Source organism: Tachypleus tridentatus, chromosome 8, assembly GCF_004210375.1.
Source record: "Tachypleus tridentatus isolate NWPU-2018 chromosome 8, ASM421037v1, whole genome shotgun sequence".
NCBI lineage: Eukaryota > Metazoa > Arthropoda > Merostomata > Xiphosura > Limulidae > Tachypleus > Tachypleus tridentatus.
In genome coordinates this window covers 133960154-133986237 of record NC_134832.1, presented here as the reverse complement: position 1 = coordinate 133986237, position 26084 = coordinate 133960154, and the positions used below count along the sequence as shown (strand labels likewise).

At 33.8% G+C, this 26084-nt stretch overlaps 1 protein-coding gene across 1 annotated transcript in view; it reads left to right on the top strand.

The window, feature by feature from the left end:
* The first annotated feature begins 12148 nt into the window (after positions 1 to 12148).
* LOC143223541 (ATP-dependent RNA helicase DDX54) overlaps positions 12149 to 26084 on the top strand; it is a 39657-nt gene continuing 25721 nt past the window's right edge. The window contains exons 1-7 of the mRNA XM_076451624.1: positions 12149 to 12658; positions 14559 to 14673; positions 18052 to 18122; positions 18351 to 18539; positions 20071 to 20258; positions 25033 to 25216; positions 25727 to 25858. Of these exons, the coding sequence (XP_076307739.1) occupies positions 12596 to 12658; positions 14559 to 14673; positions 18052 to 18122; positions 18351 to 18539; positions 20071 to 20258; positions 25033 to 25216; positions 25727 to 25858 (942 nt within the window). The 5' untranslated portion in view covers positions 12149 to 12595. The remainder of the gene's footprint in view (positions 12659 to 14558; positions 14674 to 18051; positions 18123 to 18350; positions 18540 to 20070; positions 20259 to 25032; positions 25217 to 25726; positions 25859 to 26084) is intronic.

Genomic DNA, 26084 nt, shown 5'->3' with positions numbered 1-26084 from the left:
GTGTTCGCGTGCGTGTGTTTTGTACCTGTTTTAAATGTATTATTCATTCAGTAAGCATGAATTAGAAACAAGTATGATTACTTTCTGTAGACTTTCATGATGCAGAATTATGGGGCCCAATGGCTATAGGGCAAAACATTGGCCAAAATTTTATGAGTCAAATCCTAAATTATAATACCTCAGAATCCACTTAGTATGCGTGAAAAGTTTCAGGTCTCTAGGATTTTCCTTTTGGGGCTATGGCGGTCACACACACACACACTCTTTTATCATTCTACAGGGTGGCCCGTAAGTCCCTACCCATCCATATATCTTGTGTATCCAGTGTATCTGTGTGCTGTCCCTCATTCTCGCTGCATAATATTATGCGACGCCATGTTCTGCGAGACATTTTCAAGTGTAAATGGGCTTAAGTCGGCCATATTTCTCTCCAAAAAAATTTATAATACATGCGTAGTTGAATATAACATGATAACATATGGATTGGTAAGGAACTTACGGGCCACTCTGTAGATTACTTGGAGAGCTACATCTCCTGTTGCAACACATCCAGGGATTGTGGAGGAAAGGAAGAGAGGTTTGCAATTAGAATAGCAAATCTGCCTGGATCTAAAGCGTGTAAGTGCTAATGATGCATGCCAAAGGAAAGATTTCAGGAGGCATATTAGAAGGAGTATTACACGAAATTGGAAAAAAAAATCGCCTCCATTTAAACAAAAATACACTTTTAAAATTGCAATGTAATAAAATTTAAATAATAAAAACTTATTTCACAATATACCGTGCATCTTTGTCGAATAGTATACAAAAAAGGCGGAAATCCCAGGATACTAACCTTCCCCACCAAGATACGATACAACGTCAGTGTGATCTTCACTTAACTCTGTGCAGTAAATAAGCTGCACGTTGGTAGAATGTTGCTACTTGAATAAAGCATGCTAAAACGTCGGTCTTTACCACGTGTGGTGTCTCAGATAAATTTTACTTTCTCTGTATTATTATACATCTGGGAATTCACATTTTACATTTATTTGGTTCGAATAGTCCGCTACTCGATTGCATACGACCATAAAGTGATGAGTATCGCACTTGAACTTGTGATATTTGGAGGTAAAAACTGATTTTTTTTTTCTTCCTAAATAACAAGATATCTGCAGCAAAATAATTATATATCCTCTGACTAGCGTAGGTCGTGAGAAATGAAGAGGGCATGAGCAGAAATTTGCAATTAGAATGAGTGGTCTTTACCTGATAAAAACGCAATGCAAATTTATATATGTCACAATAGACAGTCACTTCTGCTAGAGAGTTAACTCTGAAATATTCTACACTATCTTCTTCAGTAGTCTAACTTTGGTTATCCCCTGTTCCAAACTAAATAAGTTTCGTGTAATTTACTCAAATCATTAATACAAATGTCACCTGTCTGCTAGTAAGGAAAATAACTGCCAAACTTTACATAACACGAATGACCTTCCAGCTATGTTTTTCATGGCTACACAAAAGTTGTTACTTTGGTGAAGGACAGGTTGTTTGTTTTGAAATTAAGCACACAGCCACACAATGGGCCATCTGTTCTGTGCCCACCACGGGTATCGAAACTCGGTTTCTAGTGTTGTGAGTCCGTAGACGCACTGCTGTACCATTTGGGGACATGAATGACAGAGAAAATGGTTGGAGCAAATATAATTTAGTGACCTTCTTGACGTGACTTGTCACGTTGAAACTCAACATATTTACACAAATAAAAAAAAAAGGAATTAATACAAAAGGAGGTAAAAGCTCTGGTGTGCCAATATTACGTGCAATACAGACAATATAGTCCTTTAGCAAAAAAGTCAATACACATAATAAATTAGACTTTGCCATACATAAACCAGTTCACACAAAGAATTATTAATTCGAGGATCCCCTTCATAAATGAAGCATACCAAATTAAAGAAGTAAGTTTCCAAATAACAAATAAACCTTTTAATAAAGAAAAATAACTACAATTTGAAATTATAAATGAGAAACACATTTTTAAATGAAGAACGTATAATACACAGATGCATATTTTAACATGAATATACAGTATAATAAGTAGTAATTTTGTACGGCGGAACTCTATCAAAAACAATACGATAATCGCAATATACATATGAATACTTTAATAAAATAAAATATGTTTCATGATGTAACACATACTGACGTCCTTAATGCGCGCCAAAACCACAGCTATGGCTTGGCATAACACAAAATTAAATTTTACTACACATCACACTATTGCTGTGTGAATCCTGCAAGAATGGTCATCGTATTTCGAGTTCTGCTTTAATCAAGTATCTTGCTTGATCTGAAGCTAACGTTAATGAGATTAAGTATATAAAAATGGTACATGGACATGAATACATATATATCAACTAACAGTATTCTGAATTCATATAAAAGAAGAATAAAAATGAAATATAAACTCCATATATGGCCCGGCATGGCCAAGCGCGTAAAGCGTGCGACTCGTAATCCGAGAGTCTCAGGTTCGCGCCCGCGTCGCGCCAAACATGCTTGCCCTCCCAACCGTGGGGGCGTTATAATGTGACGGTCAATCCCACTATTCGTTGGTAAAAGAGTAGCCCAAGAGTTGGCGGTGGGTGGTGATGACTAACTGCCTTCCCTCTAGTCTTACACTACCAAATTAGGGACGGCTCGGTGCAGGGGGCTAACATCCTTCTCACTTAAATACCTGTTGAAGAATCCGCAAGCGATTGCGGCCCGATGTTCTTTGATGGAATCTACTGGTGAATGAATGAATGAAACTCCATATATCTACAATATACACACATATAAGCAATACATTATATATAACATTTTTATGCATACACATATATACACAAAATTAATTTTACAGAAAAATGAATTAGACAGAATTAACTGCCACTTTTTTTTTAATTTTCGCGCATAGCTGCACGAGGGCTGTCTATGCTAGCCATCCCTAATTTATCAGTTTAAGAATAGAGGGAAGGCAGCTAGTTATCATCACCTACCTCCAACTCCAGGGCTACTCTTTTACCACTGAATAATGGGCTTGATAGTAACATTGTAACGCTCCCACAGCCAAAAGGACGCACTTGTTAGGTGGAACGGTGATTCGAACCCGCGACGCTTAAATTACGAATCAAGCATCCTAACCTTCTGGTCATGCCGGACCCGAAATGCAACCAAAGAAAGAAAAATGTCAAATACACACTCAATTCTGATGGGAGCACTATATTCCCAGACTAAAAAGACCTTCTAGAGTTTAGGTTTTCCTTAGGGTTAACTTTGCACCAGACTTGGTAGCAAGCCACTGAATGTCTATTGGCTAGGGTCTTACAAGTGAATATGACTGTCTATACACTGACACTGTCCAAATTACTACTAATGAAACAATCCCATGATTTAACTCAGCCGCATCTAAGGTGAGAGCTCCCGCATCTATGGCCATTAGTAGACCAAATTAAACCGTATAAAAAGCAGTTCCAGAAGCAAGCTCCCAAATGGACCGAGATTTAGGCCTTATGATGACCGAGAAGAATACCATCTGCAGATATGTAAACTGGACTTTATTTCGTCTCCATTTGACCATACTTAAATCTATGCTGCCCACTACCACCATTCCTGTAGCAACAGTTAACACAACTTACCCTCAATACAGTTCCATTCCTCCCATTACTATCTCGTTGTTAAATTAACAGAGACCTGAGTTTCAATAAGAAAAAAATAGGAGTTGAGACTCAGAAAATGGTTCTAACATAAGGGTTCTAGCCCTTAATTTTTGAGCATGAAAATTAGTTGACATTTACATTATCTCTCCCTTTGGACTTCTTTCAGATAAGGTTTAATGTTATCAAGGTACAATTACAGAAGCTTCACCACACAGATGTTACTTTTTGCCACTTAATATTACGTTCATAAAATGCATTTTCGTGCAGTATTGACTCTACTTGGTATTAAAACGATGTTAAAAATATTCAGTAAAACTATGTATTTATAAAATATTTCAGTCTGCATGCATAAAAAATATTACATCAAAAGCACATGAAATATATCCCACGCCAAGTTTGTATATTTGAGCTACTTTTCATGAATTTCCTATACTATCAGGTCATCCCGTAAGTAATGTCGGAAAATTTAATACAGAAAGTGCATCATTATTTCTCTCTTTGTAGAAGGCTTTAATGACTAAAATATGTAGTAGGACGTGTATAAAAATGTTGAGACAAATAAAAGAAACTAACCCATCTCCATTTTTTCAGATCATTAATCAAATAAGCCCTTATGAAGATGGAAATGTCTGAGGAGCACATGAGGCATATAATGCTTTATGAGTTTTAAAAATGCAATAATGCAGCAGAAAGTACACAAAACATTCAAGGTGTTTATGGTACGGAGTCTCTAAATGAAAGAAAATGTCTAAGGTGGTTGCAGAAGTTCAAATCGGGTGACTACAGCTTAAGTAATGCACTACGTTCAGGTCGTCCTGTTGAGTTTAACGATGACTTGCTGCTGGCTGCAGTTAATAAAGATTGTGCTGTAACAGTTGAGGAACTAGCAAAGAAGCTTAATTCAACCCATTCAACAGTTCACCATCATATGCAACAGCTTGGAAAGGTGTCAAAACTTGGAACATGTGTACCCTATGATTTGACAGAAGCCAACCTTAGAGCAAGTGTGGACATTTATACTCCTCTGCACTCTCGTGAACGTAACTCGCCTGTTTTGGACAGGTATGTGATTAGAGATGAAAAATGGATATTTTATAAAAATTGTTAAGCGCCACAGACAATGACTCAGTGCAGGTAAACCTTACACAGCCCAAAATGGACCTCCACCCAAAGAAAGTCTTGTTAAGCGTTTGGTGGGACATTGTTGGCGTAATCCAATTAGAGATGCTGCCACTCAATGCAATGATTACATCAGACTTCTACTGTCAACAGTTAGAACGTTTAAACATTGCACTGAAAGAAAAGAGGCCTGCTTTGATCAACCGTAAAGGTGCTATGTTACACCAGGATAATGCACGCCCCCATGCAGCAAGGATCACATCTGCAAAGATTGAAGAGCTAGACTGGGAAAAACTTCCACATCCACATGAAGATGTCGAAACTATCCTCTCTACATTATTTTCCTCCAAACCCCAAAAGTTTTATAGAAGTGGCATTAAGAAGCTTGTGAATCGTTGGAAGGAAGTAATTAATAATAATGGAACATACATAATTGATTAAATAACATTAAAAGTGTTTGAAATCCTTTCTCTTTTTCTGAACCTAAAATCGGACATTACTTAAGGGATGACCTGATATTTATAATTTCACGTGTTTAACATATTTTTCATCCTAAATATCTTGCATTATTATTATTAAAAAATTTCAAGTGAAACCGTGTTTTCTTTCAGGTGTAATGTGAGTTTCCTTGTCACTTTTATCGTTACATCAGAACTCATTACTTCCAAATATTTCATTGTCAAAATTGAAAAATTGTCTTACTTGGATTAATGAAAATATCAGGTGCAGTCTATCTTCACATAATGATTTCAGTTCAGTATTCACAGTTAATTTCATATCACAGTGCCTTAACATTGATATAAAATCATTCATTTTCATACACACTTAGTTTTATTGCTGTGTCCCGTGTAATTGATTTATTTGTTCAGCAAAACAGTTACGAATGAAATTTTATAATGCTCATACGTGTGTTTGAGACCTCACACATATTTATTTATACATTTATATTAATCCAGATTTATATCGGTATTATAAATTTTCATAACAGAAAACTTCCGGATCAGTTGATGGGTAGCTTGTCCTGAAGACAAATCACTCCAGACAGTTCCTAAAATGCTTTAGAAAATGTTCCAGGTCTTATTTTGTTGTATCTTAGAATGATGTGGTCTTAAGTTGCTTTGCTTCATTCACGGGATTCTACATTTGTGGCTGAGGCCTTTCTCCTATAAATTATCACAACATCTGAGTTCAGGATGACAGGTATTTTCAGGGATCCTAACCCTTGAACAAATATTCAATCCCTGGTCTAGGGTGGCAGGATAATAAGTTTCTCTTAACATCTTATCTGCCACTCCTACTCAATACCAGACTTCCCTATCATATATGATGACTCTTTCAGAATACCCTCAGCTCAGAGAGGCTAAAGACTGCCCCATGGATCATAGTCCTTACCATTAGGTGATTGTCTACTACCTACCAGTACCTGATAATTCCTGTTTGTGGATGGTGTCCATCAAATGCACCTTTAGTCTTTCTTGAGTACCCTTTAGTGGCTTTGACCAGAACTGGGTTGGTGTTACTCTGGTTGGTAAAACCTCGGAGATAACCCCAATCAGTCCCAGGCTCATCAGGTGGAATACCACTATGATAATTCTTGGTTGTTTATGCCTCCCTTACACTGAGGTAAATATTCAGGAGATGAATCCAATCAACAGATTTAGGAGTACCAGATATTACCAACCTTTTCTTCAGAGACCAAGCTGTAGAATCTTGAATTTCTATGCAAATGAAGCTCTAAGTAAAGGTGATACATACATAAAATGAAACATTGAAAGCCCTGCTAAACGATATCCTGTGGTCATGGCATCTGTTTTTTCCTACCTATTTACTTTTTCGTATTTTGAGGTGAAACTGATTTCCCTTAAGACTGGTTCACTAAATTATGGAAGATTTGTCAAGGTGTTTACTATGGTATAATTCTTTATCATTTGACTTACTGAGTTCCTGAGATTTAAATACAAACTGAGCGCCAATGTACAATGGATAATTGTTATTTGTAACAATCATTATGAAAATATATACTTAACTTGCTACAAGTTACAGTTTTCTCTATAGAAAAGTTGGGTATGAAAATTATTTATATTACCTCATAAACAAGACAACGTGGTTAAGGCACTCGACTCGTAATCTGAGGGATGCGGGTTCGAATCCCCGTCACACCAAACATGCTCGCCCTCTCAGCCGTGTGGGCGTTATAAAGTTACGGTCAATCACACTATTCATTGATAAAAGAGTAGCCCAAGAGTTGGCGGTCGATGGTGATGACCTCTAGTCTTACACTACTAAATTAAGGACGGCTAGCGCAGATAGCTATTGAGTAGCTTTGCTCGAAATTCAAAACAAACCAAACTCGTCCGTTCCAGACTGAATAAATGTTGCATTGCTTACTTAAAGCTTTAACATAATTTCTCAGGATGATTAGTGTTATCCATTTGAATGACGAATCCCAATGAAACACAAGAGGCATAATTACCTCAAGAAGTAAACTGATCGTTAGTATAAAAATTATTGTCTACTTACACATACTAGAAATGACTTTGTAAAGGTAAAAGGTTTAGGAGAATGACACAGAACAATAGATAACTAGAGCAAAACTAACTTAACGATCTTGACCAATATATTATGTGGAAACTACACATATGCACAAATAACAAATTTTGAAAGTTATTAATTTAATACAAGAAAGGGAAACACGTGTACACTTACATACCACATGGTCCATCTTTATGTCCAACTATTAGCCTGTACATTTACGGTTGTTAATGGAGTAGCTCTTTCCCCTACAATGTGTACACAATCAAGAGACATGGGTTTAATGGGTTAGAAGATGAAAAGAACAATTACAATAATCTCCCCTTTTCCTCACACACTAGCTTCAGCCTCTTCTCTTTATTGTTTGGTCTCTTGTTCCAGACAACCATTGATTTTCTAAGATGATGACTGTTAATATTGTTAGTAAGAATATTTTAGCATCCTCTTTCTCATTATGCTTGATTTGTGAGGTCGTGAATGGACCTCAAGAAAAAAGGATCGTCAATTGCCCTCTATGAGAGATGGACAATGAAAAACATAGGTCACAGATTTTGCGCGATCACAGCAACTGGAGTCGATTTCCAGTATTATTGTTTACAAAAGAGATGTTGATAAATCTATTCAGTTTATAGAAAGAAGATACGGGGGTAAGCTCAAAGCAAACAATAGCTATCAAACCTATATTACATAGCAAAGATACTTTCATAGTTTTACCATTACAATACGGAAAGATAAAAGATCCTTTTATTTTTCCTCGATACATTGATGCTATTTGTTCCAGTTTGACGCGTTTTCCACTGAATGCATTCAAGCGTTTATGTAGTGATTGAAGATAAACAGAATAAGAGTAAAGTACCTGGATTAGCTGACTATAACTATCATCTTTTGAGATTTATTGATATTGTAAAATTGGTTGGTAACGCTAGAAAATAAAGTGTTAATACTATTCGTAATTTCAATGAAATAAAATTTAAGAAACGTAAAAATATATTTTATATATATATATTTACTGACAGCCATTTTAAAGGTCAAATAAACCGTAATAATTCTAACATTCTCTACCAATATTATGTAGTATCTTTGTGAACAATATTTCAGTGTTTGTCTCAAACAAGCTCATCCACTTGATCAAAATTTGAAAGTCTGACTTTTGCAAACTCTTAGAGGTGAGTTTAGGGTTACGGAAATGTATCTCGCACGCAAACATATTTTAAAAGTAACATTCGTCGTAATCTATACTTTCCTTCGTCATCGTTTCTTGTTTCACGTTTATCCAGTCACGCGCCATTCTCTTTCCGGCAGTAATTCCAGAATCAATTAAATTGTCTTTATTTTCTGAGTGCACACCATCATCTGGATTTTTGTGCCGGGCATGGCCAAATAGGTTAAGGCATTCGACTTGTAATCTGAGGGTCGCGGGTTCGAATCTCCGTCACACTAAACATGCTCGCCCTTTCAGCCGTGGGGGCGTTATAATGTAACGGTCAATCCCACTCTTCGTTGGTAAAAGAGTAGCCCAAGAGTTGACGGTGTTTGGTGATGACAAGCTGCTTTCTCTCTAGTCTTACACTGCTAAATTAGAAACGGCTAGCGGAGATAGCCATCGTGTAGCTTTGCGCGTAATTAAAACAAACCAACAAACAAACAAAACAATCATCTTGATTCTTTGGTTTTCGAATTATCCACTTATCCATATTATGGAATTAAAAACAAAATATATTTAAATACTTGAAAGCTGCACAATAAAAATGTGCACTTTATAAATGCCAACTGGAAGTCCTGTGATAAAATGAAGTCTGCGAAGGCTCTTTCAATTGACCTTTGGTTTGCAAAGCTTTTTTTCCTTTAAAAATGTCCAATGTTTAAAATATGATAATATGTAGGGGAAAGATCTGGTGAATATCGTGGATGAGGTAAAGTTTCATTCTGAAGTTCATTTAGCTTTCGGACAGTAACGCGTGAGACATGAGGTCGAGCATTGTCATGAAGCAATATTGGTCCACTGCGACTGACTGGATGCTTTCATAACAACTGTTGATGCATAATTTAAAGTTCATAACAATATTTCTCTGTTGCGATTGTTTCTCCTGGGTTTAAGAATGAATGATGGATCGCACCTGTTGACGACCACCAACACTTACCATAAGCTTCTTAGGGTGAAGAACTAATTTTGGTCTTCTTCATAGTCAAGCCACTGTCCGGATCGTTGTTGACTGTCCTAAATAATCTATTTTTCATCATCGTTGACAATTCTATTTAGAAACGTTTCATTTTTGTTGCGAGTAAGGAGTGAGGAACAAAGTTCAACAAGTCTTATTTGATGGTTTTCAGTCAGTTTGAGAGGTAATCATTTCACTAGCTTTCTCACCTTACCAGTTGCGTCAAGATGGCGAAAAACTGTTGAATAATGAACATGAAGTTTGTCAGCAAATTCTTTCACGGTTTGGCGGGTATCTGATTCAACTACGACCTTCAATTCTTCCTCATTAAATCCTGTCTGAAGACAGCTACGAGGCTCATTTTCAAGACTTGTGTCACCAAAGCGAAGTATACTAAGCCTACGTTGTGCTGTGTGCTCATTAGCTATTTTTTTTTTTTAAATTTCGCGCAAAGCTACACAGGGGCTATCTGCGCTAGCCGTCCCTAATTTAGCAGTTTAAGACTTGACGGAAGCCAGCTAGTTATCACCACCCACCGCCAACTATTGGGCTACTCTTTCACCAACGAAGAGTGGGATTGACCGTTACTTTATAACGCCCTCACGATTGAAAGAGGAAATATGTTTGGTGTAACGGGGACTCTCGGATTACAAGTCGAGCGCCTTAACCACCTGGCCAAGCCGGGCCCATTAGCTGTGCCATCACTAAATGCATGATTGATATTACGAGCTCCTGTCGTCGCATTGTAAACAAGCTTGAACTCACTCGAGAATCAGTTTTATCTACGGTGACAAAAATCATTATAAATATGATTTACTTTCTGAAATAAGAAAAATAAAATGAGTTTGAAATGAATATTGTTTGATTGTAATTAAGCACAAAGCATACAATAGGCTATCTGTGCTCTGTCCACCACTCTTATCGAAACTCGGTTTTTACTGTTGTAAGTCACCAGAATTTTCTGGTGATAATTCAATATTATTTTGTATTATTATACAAAATATTAATATTGTGTATTAACAGATACCCAAAATCAGTGTATCTATTAATTTTTCTTTTTTATTTTATTTGTTTGCAAATTCTACATTTTCTCTTTTCCTCCCTTGTCCATTTTTGTCCCATTTGATTCATTAAATTCATTATTACTTTTACTCTTGCTATAACTGAAACAAATCTTCTATTTTATCTTCATTTTGGTTTTATATATCACATCTTTCCCATCCAATCCCCTGTTTTAGTGGTTACCACAGTTTCTTGCCTGCGGACAAATAATCTTCTAACAAGCTACTTGGCTGTTCTGTTCTTTCGTGTGACTCCGGAAGTGATATTGAGAACCAATGATTTCCATTTTGGAACAGCTCACGAACCGCCAGTTTGTCGCGGATCACACTTTTATGACAACTGCCATATCTTATGTGTTTATAATATTCGAAATACATAAACTTTTCAATCCTACATGTTCTTGTTGTAAATTTTGCTGAATATTTTTCGACTTCTTCTTTTTCATCTATAATCCTACATATTCAAGGGTTTTTACTGTCTTCAAACATTTTCTTCATCTTCTATATCCTCCTATTTATTTTATTGTTTCGCATTCTCTTTGCAATTACTTTCAAACAACATTTTATCTAGTTTCTTCTTCCCATGTTCAGTATGTTCAAAATACAGCACACATGTTTTGAATCGTATTGAGCATCATAGTAGTTATTCCAAGTTGAGTTTACTGTCATCAGTGTACAAACACAGAAAAACCTTCACTACCACAGCTATATTTTTGCGAACTTAAACCACTAGAAACGGATTTCGGTAGTTGTGGTGGGAAGCACAGGTAAGCCATTGTATAGCTTTGTGCTTACTTACAAACAAACACAAAAAGAGAGAGAAACTCTTACAAAAGCCAACTGAAAAGATTGTTAAAGTTTCACTAGTCACGGATTTTGAATTAAAATGGGATAAAACATAAACTATACACACACACATTTATATTAAGTTGAATTAACTGGCAACTTTTCTGAAATTATATGGTATACAATTCAGATGTTTACTACAACCTTGCTTGACTTATTATATCCTGTTTTGTCGACAAAACTTTAAACTGATCCAACTTGAGTGATAATAAAGTTCACTAAACTACTGTAGTGAGGTTTTGAAAAAGTAAGTACGGTTACAGCAAGATATAGTTCTAGGCCTGGAGGAGGCAGATTAATACATGTTAATAACGTTAAAGCTGCTGTAAACTATATATTCGCGTTTAATCATGTTCTACCTAAAGCATATTTTCTATAATACATTTGATATTTCTTTACATGAGATAAGAGTCATACTTTTGATTCTCACTCAAGATTATAACACATTTACTCACAGAATTACAATATTCAGGTATCACATGCACTCCCCCCCAAATATACAAACAAGTAACTTTTGAGTTTTTGCACTCAGTTAAATTTCAATAAGCTTTAATATTAGTGATGAAACTACACCAATTACAGAAGTTTTCCACCCTAACATTAACGTTAATCTCATTCTTAACACTTTTTAAGCAAAGCTTTGTTTGCTTGTTGTTAAACGCAAGACTACACGGTGTGTTCTTTACTCTGACAATCGCGGGTATAAAAACCGAATTTTTGTGTCAAACAGGAAAGAGTTTAAGACGAAAGGAAAGACAAACGAATCGGGTCTTCCTGGTACTCTTAGTGACACAGTGGCATGTCTACGGCCTTTGAATGCTAGAAATTGGGTTTAGATACTCGTGGCAGGCAGAGCACAGGTAGCCCATTACATAGTTTGTGCCTAACATCAAACTGATAAAATTTTCCTGGTGATAACGCTTTGAATGATGTTTACCCTAAGATTTCGCTTTTGTCAATTATTAATGGTATAAGAAAATAGCAAGCGCTATCTAGCGGAAGTATATTTTACTGTATTGCACGTGTATTTCAGTATTAAGGTTGATAGGTTTAAAGCTTTTACTCAGTTATATGGTTTAAGCTGCTCGATGTTTCTTGAAATAAAAGTTTAAATAGTAATTTAACGAAACCTTATTAGAAGAGTTCTTCTAGAAATATCGTTAAAAAAAGGAAACGAAGGTGTGATTCTTCAAATATGGATGAAAATATCAATACAGTCACAGGAAAGAGATCGAAATTATTAGAAAGTCCACCTGAGGTAAGGTGAAATTTAAATTTGAAAAATTAAATTTTAATATTCTTGATCTATATTCCTTGTTTTATAATAATATAACTGATAATTATCTAGTCTTTTCTTAGACCCATACCGTTTTTTTGAATTTGAAAGAAAGCAATAAGAAATAGAAAGAAACTTATCTCCACTAGTAATACTACTAAGTAGTGAAGCAACAAGAAACCATGGTAGTAGTTGCACAAATTGAGTTGTTGATATTTGTCACGCCTTTGAATTTTAACTATAATTATTATACGTTGAAGTAATTTAAATGTCATTATGAATTGTATAGGTTGTATAGCCACAATGACCAAATACAAAATAAGTATATAAAAGTATAAGTAATGTTCAAGTTTAAGCTGCTCTACTTAATTTTGATCTTCTAAAGCTGAGTAAAGTAAATGTGAAAATGTTTTGAGTGCTTAACTAGATGCATATTGAAAAGTGTAAAGTCAACCTTTCTATACTTCTTCAATAACTAATATTTTTATAAGACTTTCTTTTAAGGTAAAATTTTGGAATGTAGAGAATTGCCCAATAATATCAGTACCATCAGTAATTTGAGGCTTAACAATGAGTAAAGGTGACAGTTGAGAAATAAACTTCATTGGTCTATGTATCATATGGTGAAAATATTTAAATTTGGACAGAACTTTCTTTTAAAAAAAAGCTTTAAAGTAGCATTGTGAATATTGAAATTGTACTAAATCACTGTAGCAGAAACTGATGAACTGAATGAAGTTTTATAAGATTTATTGTATATTTTTGGCAGGAAAAGAAAGAACAATAAATAGGTGTGTTGTTTTATGGTTGAGAGAGTGTGTACAACACCAATATCTATGTTTGTTGGGGTCAAAATATTCTGTAACAACATGAATTGGGTTTTGTTTTCCCATAAAAGTAAAAAAAAACATGTTACCAGCACCAGATATTATAGGTTCATTGAATAGTTAAAAATGCCAAAAATGGAACCAAGAAAGGCAAGGAAGTTAAAGGAGTTTGTTAACATTATTCAGCATCTTATTTTGGGACAAATCAGATGAAAAGTCCTTTCTGTGGAAAATAAATAATGAGTTTTAAGAAATTATTAAAATTGTGAGCTGAGAAAAAATATATAAATTAGATACCTAATACCATAAGATTTATGATAAAAATCATGTTAATTGCATGTGTTTTTCTCTCTTCAATATTTGTCTTAGTTTGTAATTTGCATATTCAAAATCTTAGTGATTTATGGGAGAAAGAAATTGATTTTTTTTTTACATTCATCTAATTTTGAATCTGCATTGGACAAACTAAGAACAATGTGGGGGATAAAACATTACTGTTGATGTGACTTGTCACTAATCTTTAGAATATTAGTTTGTTATGCTTTGCCATCTTCTGACATTTATATGGTAGCTTTAAAAATAGAATTTTGCTTTGCTACATGAATTATACATTAAAAAAGCATTCTTCCTATTAATATAAATGATTTAAGTTCAGTCAGTAAATTCTTAAAAGTATCTATTTTATCATATTTTTCACAGATGCTTTGGCTTCTTTGTATTTTGTATGTGTAACATTTTTGAGCTAGATTGTGACACAGGATTCTGATGCTGAAATTTACATGTTGAATTATTTTCGTAGTTTGGATCTTTAACGTATGAGATTTCTGTTCTTAATGTTTAAAGAGTTGTTTATGAATTAGTCACTTTACTGAAAGTATATGTAATACAGTTTGATTTTGCATTTATTTAATAGTCTATATGAATAATGAACTGTTTATGATATTTAAAAGCAACCACCATGGCATATTTTTGAAATGGTTTGGTATAAACTATTGTGGATGTTTGTTAAGACGAGTTCTGATGCTGTAGTGATTTCAGATTATTTCTCTTTTTAGGTTTCACTTTGTGATTTCAGTCATGATGATGATTCTGCAGAAGAGGCTGACATCAAGAAAATGGTAACAGAACAAAAAAAGAAAAAGAAAAAATCGGGAGGTTTTCAGTCCATGGGTGTGTACATGTATCTTTAGAAAATTAAAAAACAAACATACAAAGAATGCTATGTATAGTAGAGAAATGGTCAAATATTATAGGCAGTTATATATTAAGTGATTGACTATTAACTTTAAAAAAATCAATGCCTACAGCTAAAGTAAAGTAACCCCTTACGTGTCAGGTTTAGTTAAAAAATCAGTTTAGTAAAAGTCCATTTTCTTATTTCACTTTTTGGTAGCCTGTACTTAAGTATTAATGAAACAGTTTTTATGGTCTCTTATATTTCTGCACAGAAATTACTTGTTAATGCTGCATGTCTGGATTTATGTATGTATATATTACTTTAATGAAACTACAGTAAAGAACAGTAATGCTTTTCTTCAGTGTGTATAATACTTGTTCAGAATAAATCTTATAGAGGTAAGCACAAAGGCATTTTAAATATCATTTAGTAAGTGCTGATTCTAACACATCATAACATTTGAATGAATTTGGGTAAATAACTAAAAATTCAGCAAACTTTGGTTCATCCAAATCAGCCTATGCAAATATTTTTTGAAACATGGAAGACCCATTATTTCAGGTAAATCATAGATGGGTTTAAACTATCATTAGTTTTATATATATAAAATCTGTGATTGCTGAGACTATAGAACAAAATATGTCAGTAGAACAAGGTGAAGATTGGTCAAGATTTAACATCCATAATATTTTAAAATATAATTTTCACTTAATAATCAGGAATTCTAAACAAAAAATAATGTAATACAAAACTTTGTATTTGAAGAAGGAGGAATATTGTAATATGACCTGCCCTGCTGATTTATCACCTCATATTGTTTACTAGTGGGGCCTGTTTCTGTTAGAACATGTAGCCATCATGATTTCTTGACTTGCTATGAAACCAGATTCAAAGAACAAGAAAAAACATTCACATGTTTTTGAACACTGCAAATCAAATAAACACAACATAATCATAGAAAACACCCAGATACTAAACAGGGAAATAAATATAAACAAACCCAAAAATCAAAGAACCCTTATTTATACAACAACTCAAACCAAAATTGAACCAGTATGAAGGAACCCCTTTATAGATGTACTAATTAATAACCTAACATCTAAATGCAACACCCCCTACAATCCCATGCATGTTTACACTATCATTTCTAAGCCCCTGGCAACGGTCAATTGCAAACTCTCTTTGTTAACGTGAAGATTGCCTAAGAAGGTCAAAACGTTGTTCTGTACTTTTATTTTAATTGAAGTTTTAATGCCCACAACAGCTGTCTCGAGAATACATTTTTACTTCAAGTGGGTTTCTAATCATCACAAATTACTAGTTAATAACTTTGACATCAGAGAAATCATACCAAGTTTGTAGGTTGTGCACTTTGAATTCTACTTGTGCACATAGCATTAAAGATAAATATTGATCTAATTGAAAATCAGACTGACATCACTTTGACATACAATCAAATCTTTGTTGTTTGTATCCATTCCTAACTTGTATATTGTGCTTATTACTACTACTAGCAGAAATATCTGCTAGTATAACTGCAAGTTCCTGCAGAAAGCTATTGGGCCTGCAGCTTCTTCTGGAATGGTCTGACAATTCTACAACTATGTACTCATATCTGACATTGTTTGTCATCTATGAGAATAATTTTATTGAAATTTTAGTTCAAAAGTGAGTTATCATTACACCACATGGTGGATTTTATTGAAGTATTTCTCTGTAGACACAGTTATCAATGAAAGTGTCTTGCTTTTCTGTTGCAACACTAATGAGATTTTCACTAAAGTAAAGCAAATAATTTTTTGTGGTTTTGATTGTTTTATGTTTGAAACTCGCTCTTTTTTTTGTAATTGTTATTGGTGAAATCTGAAACATCTTTTTTATGGAAATTTCAATTGTTTCATTTATTGCTCAGCTATAAAAGATACTGCCAAGTTATAAAATATGATTGGTGATGATCAGTGCAACTTTCATAAGCTGTGGTATGAAAAGATTATAAGTAACTTCCTCACTTGTACCTTTTAGTCATTAATAGCATTATAAATAACTTTTGGACTCGTACCTCATAGTTGTTAATGGTATAACAAGCAACTTTCGGACTCGTACCTTGTAGTTGTTAATGGTATAACAAGCAACTTTCGGACTCGTACCTCATAGTTGTTAATGGTATAACAAGCAACTTTCGGACTCGTACCTTGTAGTTGTTAATGGTATAACAAGCAACTTTCGGACTCGTACCTCATAGTTGTTAATGGTATAACAAGCAACTTTCGGACTCGTACCTTGTAGTTGTTAATGGTATAACAAGCAACTTTCGGACTCGTACCTTGTAGTTGTTAATGGTATAACAAGCAACTTTCGGACTCGTACCTTGTAGTTGTTAATGGTATAACAAGCAACTTTCGGACTCGTACCTTGTAGTTGTTAATGGTAGAACAAGGAACTCGTATTTTAGTAATTGGCACAAGTTTTTTAATGATTTTTGATACATCTGTATAATGATATTAAAGCTATCATTGCAGTTTAATAAAAGACTTTAAATAATTGTCCTACAGGAACACATTGAAAAAATTATGATTTATATTTATACTTGTATTTATTGATATGAGATGAGGTACCCATCCTTTACCTGGGTTATGAACTTAAATATGGAGTTTGATGTGATGATAAATAACCCAAAATTTCTAACTTTCACATAATTTATCTATGACATAGCATATTATTACTTCACCAAACATTTTATTTAAGCTTTAAGATCTCGGTGGTCAGTGACTTTATGGAAAGAGGTAGTGGCCAAAGAAGCAGCAACGTAGATGGTTTCTGTTACCCGCTTTCAACACCCACCTCTAAGTGTACCTCCATGGTGTTTCATGTTATTAATTAATTAATGAATATTGCCACAGAAGTGTGTTAAGAGCCAAATAAAGGTCAAATGAGTCAAAGTAGGAGGCAGGTATAACTCAAATGACTCTTCACATCAGCCTTATGGAGGCTGTTAAGTAGAAACTTCAGCTGAGTTTATGCAGTATTTCAATAGTGGTGGTCACTGTTTTCATTGCATTCTTTCAAAGAGAGTGCTGGTGCACTGTCTGAGATATATGTGTGTATGTTGTTTTACAGACAATTTAATAAAGTTTGCTGTTTTTAGTGGACAGATGTGGTGCCATCTGTGAATATAGTTAATGTTAACTTTTGTGAAATATAATAAATACTCCATAATAGGAATTATGGGGAGTTGGAGGGGTTGTGAACTTCCCCATTAACATGCTGCTTGTTCCAAACCATCATTCTGTAAAGTTTGGCTGAGATTGAACGAGCAATCTGGTAGTACTTAGATAACAGACATATGATGTTTTTTTTTTTTTTTAATCTAGGTTTTAGCTTTCCTGTGTACAAAGGAATATTGAAGAAAGGTTACAACATACCTACACCTATCCAAAGAAAGGTTAGTATAGAATGAAATAATTTTTAATTTCTATCTTCTTATTTTGTAATGTAAAAAATGTTCAGTTCTTTTAAAAATATAGTACATTGTAAAATTTCATAACTATCCTTCATAATGATTTTTTTTAGTAGAATTAAAATTCAAATTGACTAATTTTAGGTAGATAGATGTACAGGCAAAGAGATGTATGTTGTTTCCATTGTTATAATTTTTCCTGGAATATTACAGACCATACCTCTGATCATGGAAGGGAAGGATGTGGTTGCTATGGCTCGTACTGGGAGTGGTAAAACTGCAGCTTTTTTATTACCTATGTTCGAAAGACTGAAAACCCATAATGCCCAGACCGGGGCACGAGGTTTGGTGTTTTCTCCAACTCGAGAACTAGCTCTTCAAACGATGAACTTCACTAAAGAGGTAAATAAAACATATCTGAATTTTAGGTTTTTTCTCAGAAAAACTTAAATTAACTGGAAGTTTAAGTTCTATGCTCGGCATTGATTTATGAGCATTTAAGGAAATTTTAAAGCAATTACAATTTTAAAAAGATGTACTTACAATACAATGCTGATGCTAAAAGTTTCCACTTGGAGGTTAAGTAGATTGAAAACTTCTATAATTTTTGGAAATGAAGACCTAGTTGGTGTCCTAAGTTTAGAAATAGCTATTTCCAACATTTCAGCTGTAGTGTTAAGCTAAACTCTTGTAACTTCTGCTTATATCTCTCATATCAAGTCCATGTTCTCACTCTTTGAATCCATCGAAAGAACATTGTTTTTATTCAGTATTTTTCTACTATTTGTTTATATATGCTTAGAATGAGGCTTGCTGAAACTCAACTTTCTAAAAATTGTCACTCAATTTTTAGTTTATTATTTGACCTGATCAGTGTTATTTTAGAATGAAGAATATGGTACAATGAAGAAACTCAATCAGTAACACAACACCTCAGAGTTCTCTTGTAGCTTGTGATACCCCATCAAACTTCTGCTGTCTTCTTTAGAGGGTTAGTTCCCCTTCTGTTCCATGCGTCCTGGAGCAGCTTCTTTGTTTTATGTAGCTGTGACCTCTGTTTTGCAGAAAGATTTTGTACTGCAGGTGTTTTCATTTTATGTCTTTTTAGATCCATTTCATTTCTATCCTTTCTCAAATTCTGATCTCTCTCCTGAATCATGAAGTTATTGGCATCAAGTAAAAGAGAATTGTGAAAATAGTGGTAAAATATGCTACTCTTTTTTTATTCGTCATTGTAATTCCACAGTTCACAAAGACCAATATCCAATAATCAGTTTTTAACTTTTGAAACTAATTTTGTGTTTAAAGTTGAAATATTTGTTTCTTTAAAGTTGGTCTAAATAGTGCAGATAGAAAACTTTGTTTATCTGTATAATTCAGTTAATTTCTGTCTGTACTTGTGTTTGGCATGAAAACAGCCCTTTCTATCTTTCACAAAGGTTTGGAGTTTGCTACTAGGTTTTATATAAAAAGTTGAGTACATCATATAAAAATAATTTCTATATTAAAATCATGAATTCATGTAACAGTCACAACAATATAAAGCTGTGATAGAATAACATTTATCATAAATACATTTTGATATTGACATTTTGTAAATAGTGCTACTGAAAATTGATAGTTTGTCAGAAGGGTGTGTAACAGCCATTTCCGACAGAAAGTATTCATAAACTCTGATCTTAAAAGACGTTCTTATCAATGATTAAATTTTCACTTAGTATTAGCCATAGTGCTAGAATAAAAATGCTGGAAAAAGCTATTTCAACATAATGAAGAAAGTATCTATTTGAACATCTATTTCCCAAAATTTTAGCTTTAGTTTAGAAAATTAAAAAAAAAAAATACATACTTTGTAATAACATTTTAATTCAGTAAACCATTTTTTTGAGTAACATTTTAAAGGTATCTCTTAAAATTATCACAACTGTTTTAGTTAGGGAGGTACATTGGACTTAAAACAGCTATAATCCTGGGAGGTGACAGTATAGAAGATCAATTTGCAGCAGTTCATGAAAATCCTGATATTATTATAGCAACGCCTGGACGTTTCCTTCATGTGGTGATGGAGATGGACTTGAAGCTTTCATCAGTAGAATATATTGTGTTTGATGAAGCAGACAGGTGAACACTAACATTTATAGTTTTTAATTCTAAATAAATATATTTATCAATATTTAATTTTTTTTTTATTTTAAATGATTCATTATATTAAAATCATCTGAAGTACTATATAATTATTATTATCAACTCAAACAGAAACTTTGTTTATAGGAGTTAACTTTTAAAAGCTAATAGTTTTAAAAATATAGAATGGTGTAATAACTGTGCAAAAGAGAGAAAAGGGCAGTTTATTAAAAACTTTTTAATACTATTAAAATTAGAAGATGAATACAAGTTATTTCTAATATGGTGCATTACCTCCTCTCACATAAATAGCTGTTTTTGTTAGATGTTGCCTTTCATATTCAACAATTTTTTGTACATGCCACAAGCCTCAAAGCTCCCACTCCTATGGAACTGACTGATTTCAATGCCTCTGGCATGCAAATCGTAATGTGACAACCCTTCACCAATAAGAATGTGATGTACTTTCTTGATGTATAAGATTCTTATTTAATTCCACTGAACTATCATTTCCTATTTGTGAGGAGTATTCATGTTGTAACATTTATTTTATGTTCTCTTCTAGTATTTAATTATAATTTTTTCATTGTCACTGTAATAATTTAACAGGTTTACTCTTTGTTATACAATAGTGATATTTGTAATTTGCTTTGTTATTACAAAATAGAATTATTTAATATTTCTATCTGATTACAGAACTTGCTATTCCATTACAAACACTTTATATTTCTGCCATCACAGTTGTGTTTGATTATTCATTTTGCATTATGAATTCTGTTACCATGTGAAAAGTTGTATGTTTTATCAGTACATTGCCACAGTCAGTTAACATTACTTTGTGGGAAGATTTTCATATTTACTTCATAGACAGATTGATCGTCTGAGGAGCTGACCTTCATTGGGCTTTGCTTTGAGTTTGGGGCCCACACATTAAACATACATTCCATCGATTTTGAAAAGATAAGACATTATATTGTTATACTTTTTGAATAATTGTATTTTTAATATTATCTGTACTTATTTGAGTTCTATCATATATGTTTCATTAGATGGGTCAAAAATCATAGTCCAGTCTAGGAAAAAAAGCTAGGCTTAGATGTACCTTTTCTGCTATACCACTCATACCACAGTCTTTATTTTACAATTAACAGTAATTCAGTTTACTGATATCAGTCATTCATTTCACTGTATTGCTGTTGTATTCTCATGCATCACATGTTGTACATAGGCTATTGTTAATACACACTTATTCCATTTTATAATTCAATGCTTACTTTATCTTTCATACTTCATTTTAACATGGCTTGTGTTGAACCCTTGAGCTGGGGTCTACACTAACTTTTTATTTCAATATTGTACATACGTATTGGTTGGTGAAGATTTTTATTTTAGAGCTCTGTGATATCCTTTGTCTTGCATTTTTTATTAGTTTTATTTGTGAGTTAATTGCTAATTAAGTTAAATATCTTGTATGCTTAGGCTTAATGAGTGTCTTGTTAATTTTGATTTATGTGTGGTTGTACTTCGAGGTTGATCGATAAGTTAACTATCCTGTTTCCTTCATTACATAATATGAATTGCATATGTTTGTTTCACTTCACAATTTCATACCATTTACTTCATTTAATTTGCAGTTCATACTTCTTACCCTTAATTTTGTTTGTGTGGATCTATGAGGACTGGGTTCCTTAATTTGCAGTTTATACTTCTTACCCTTAATTTCGTTTGTGTGGATCTATGAGGACTGGGTTCCTTAATTTGCAGTTCATACTTCTTACCCTTAATTTCGTTTGTGTGGATCTATGAGGACTGGGTTCCACAATACTTGCTCCCAATACTGCTCACTTTTCTCCTATAATAACTAAACTTATATTTTATCAATTTTTCTCCACATTATCATGGATTGCATTCTAGGTCTTTATTACAAAATCTGCTAGGCCTATATTTTTTTAAAACTCATTTCACTGTATATTCCCCTTTTCCTGGCATTGTTTCATGATGATATTTGTGTCTGTATTTTGAGAGTGGGTACTTACAAGCCTTGCTGTATACAGGCTTAAATTGTTTGTGCCTTAGCTTATCTGAGTTTTATGTCCTTCATGTCTTTTGTTAATCCTATCTGTTTTCTTCCCTACCTAGTTTTCAGCTTCTTATTATCCTATATACTCTCCTACCTTCTGCTCCCTTTCTTAGATGTTTCATCTATATATAGGAATTGTTATACCTTCTCCTTATTTCCTTTGTGTTGAAGCATTTGCCATCTTCAGTTCTTTCCTTCCACACATTTACTTTAATTTTGGATTTTTTTTAATGTAATGTTATTTTTTTCACCATCCACTACTAATATGGATTTAAGGTTAGATCTTTTTCTCCATTGGTCTATTTTCTGGGGCTCCTCCTTTACATTAAGTGTCACATTGGGTATTTTGAATTTTTTTTAGTTGCTCTTTTGTTTCATTTTGAGATATGATCTTTATTCTTTCACGTCCTACAATTTCTCGTCCTTCCTATAGATTTTCTACATCTTTTATGCTAGATGCTGTTTAGGGTTTGGAATTGATCAATCTTATCTCAGTCACTTCTTGGGTCTTCTCCATTTTTTTATGTGGTCTTTGATCATGTTTGGGTTGGCTATTTCTGCATGACTGAGAAATGCCCATGGCACAGGCTTTTATTTCCCATTCTCAGGTCGATATCTTAGGTTTCTTCACTATGTGTTTTGGCTTTAGTTTTGTGCATTTCTATTTGGAATTGTTTTGGTTACATGTGTCTTTTTGTGGGATGGTTTACAGTTTCTCTGACTTCCACATTTTTATGTATTTTATCTACATTCATTGGATGTCTAGCTTTGGTAAGTTCCTTCCTGTGGTAGTTGAATTTTCCAGATGGATATTGTTCCATACCTCACATACTAGTGGGGTGGCTATTTTTAAAACCCTTCCATTGGGCCCATCTGTTCTCCTCCTCAAGTGCATTTGATGGAATTTTATGTTATCTGAACCACATTCTTTTCCCCTTAATTTTCATCTTTCCCTCTTCATTTGTACGCATTGATAGTTAATCATATCTCCTATGATGTGGGGTTTCTCACTTCCTCTTCTTTTTTTGTATTATTTCTTTCACAGATGCTCATCTCTAGAGGTGGGGAAGGTGGTTCAAGCAGTATGAGGGTTCAGGACAGTAGTCTGCAGGCAGAATGTCTTATCACCTCACACCCTGACATTTATGTCAGTTCCATGCACTTTCATTCATCCTCTTTCTCTTGTCTGTATTGGACTAATCTTGTTTCATTTCAACTTTTTGATGGTGGTGGCTACTTTCTGTCATCAATTCCTGGTTTCTTTACCCCAATTATGTACCTTCATCTATTGAACACTGGGACTACACCTCATAGATTCATCTCCCCTTCTATTTCTAAGCCAATGGGGTGACTGACCATGGAGGCATCCTCCTCAATTTGTTAATGAAATACAAACAATATATACATAAATGATAATAAATCCATTTGGCCAAGAGTAGGGCAGTGGTGTTTTGGTGGGGTAGATGACGAATTGTTCTTCACTATGTAACATTGTTAACTGTTAAAATTATAGTTCATGTCTTCACTTTGGATTCCTCATCCTAGCCCTAAATAGATGTTGGTTCCCAGTAGTCTGGGTTTTGAATTGTACCTGAAATGCTGGTATTATGATTTTCTTTTTTACCCCCACCTAGATATCTGTTTCCTATGGCTGGGCTTTGGATTGTAATTGACTTATGAACATTGATTCTCATCCTACCTCAGCATGGATGTTGGTTCCCAGCAACCTGGGTTTTGGATGTAGTTGACCTGTGATCTGCAGTCCATTATGCCCTCTGCACCTGGAGGTACATCTTTGTACTCTAACCCACATTTATGTATTATGGGATTAATATATCATGTGGTTTGAATCTCTATAGAGCCATAGTTCTCTCTCTGTTGGTTGTGCTACTCTCTGTTTCCATTCATATGTGCAATACCTTTTTCCACACTGGGTGAAGAGTATACCTGATGCAAAAATGGTGCGGTCTCCCACATATAATCTTCAGTTGTGAAGATCACCTGTTTGGGACGGTCATTTGGATGCTTCTTTTTTTTCTTCACACTGATCCCTCCTCCTATTCAATTTGGGATTCTAGCTATTTATGTGAGGAAAGGTACTGTAATAGAAATTACAATTTTCCTACATTGAAAATTTACTTTTGATATGTATATACCTCCTTTCACACAACCCACTCTTTCTCCTCACTGAAAAAGTGCTTCCATTTTCTACCAAAACTTGAAATGATAATTTGGTGAAATTGAAAAGAGGTATTCTCATGCATCAGGAGGGTATGTCACAGTTTTATTGGTGGAGGGTTGTTGTACAGTTATCTGCAAGTGAGACACATTAGAGTCAGTAAATTACAGATGAGTGGGTAGCACTGAATGCAAATAGCTATTTACGTGAGTTAGGGGTAAGTGTCAATTGTCAATACATTTTCATTATATTAACATTTTAACTTTGCTGATGTTTGTTTTAACAGTAATTCCTCTCTTGTAGCTTGACAAGTTTAAAATTATTTTCTGATATAGTGTTCTATTGGTTCTGTATTTTGTGCTAAATAAAAACTGCTTGTGCATAATAATTGTTTCTAACTGCTTGTTTGAGAAAAGATTTAAAACATAACTCTGATTAATTGATTCTTATTTACATTTTTAGCTTACATGAGATAAGAGTTAAAACATAATTCAAATTGATTCATATTGTAGCTTGTTTGAGATGGGATTCCAAGAACAACTTCACGAAGTTCTTTATCGTCTTCCAGACCATCGTCAAACACTTCTGTTTTCTGCCACTTTACCACGGCTTCTGGTGGACTTTGCCAAAGCAGGACTAAATGAACCTGTTTTGATTCGGTTGGATGTTGATTCCAAACTAAATGAAAATTTAAAGGTGAGAATGATTAATTATATTCCAAGATTTTGTTGGTCTTGTATAAATTTTTGAGGTCGTGTAATTAAAAAACACTAAATGTTGTATAATACAGAATTTTCATGGTACATTACCCAAATAATTGTTCCTACAAGATGATAAAGTATAGGGAATAAATCAAAAAAATTTACTATGGTAATTGTGGTTAACAACCAAATTCAGATAGTAAGCTAGCCAACATTAACCATATAGAAGACTTTATAAAATATAAAACTAGTTTTTTTTTTTAATACCATTTTTTTACATGTATATATGATCAGTAATTACAACCTTATATGTACGTCAAATGAGTATATTATTAAAAACAGGTTAGATTAAACAATATTTGTTTTTTCAGCTGAAATTACTTGTTACTATATCCTTCCTTATTTTTTTGTATGTTTCTCAACAAAATGGGTGCTTTATAATATCTCTTAGACAGTATTCCCCTGGTGTTTCTTAGGTGAAAGTATGTTTTGTAATCTCTTGCAGACACTATTTATTTCATGTCGTTCAGATGATAAACTGGCTGTGCTTCTACACCTACTAAAATATGTTGTTAAACCAGAAGAGCTGACAGTAGTGTTTGCTGCTACAAGACACCATGTTGAGTACTTAAATATGGTAAAGAGCAAACTTTCTCTTACTCTGTTTTTCTGTATTACATCATGAAAAGTATCTAGATGATACTAAACATCAAACTTTCTCTTACTTAGTTTTTCTATGTTACATTATGAAAAGTACCAAAATATGGCAAATATCAAACTTTCTAATTTTTGTTGTTTTTTTAGTTTTTCTATGTTACACCTAAATCAGTACCAGATGTGGTAAGATGCTTTCTTTCATTTCT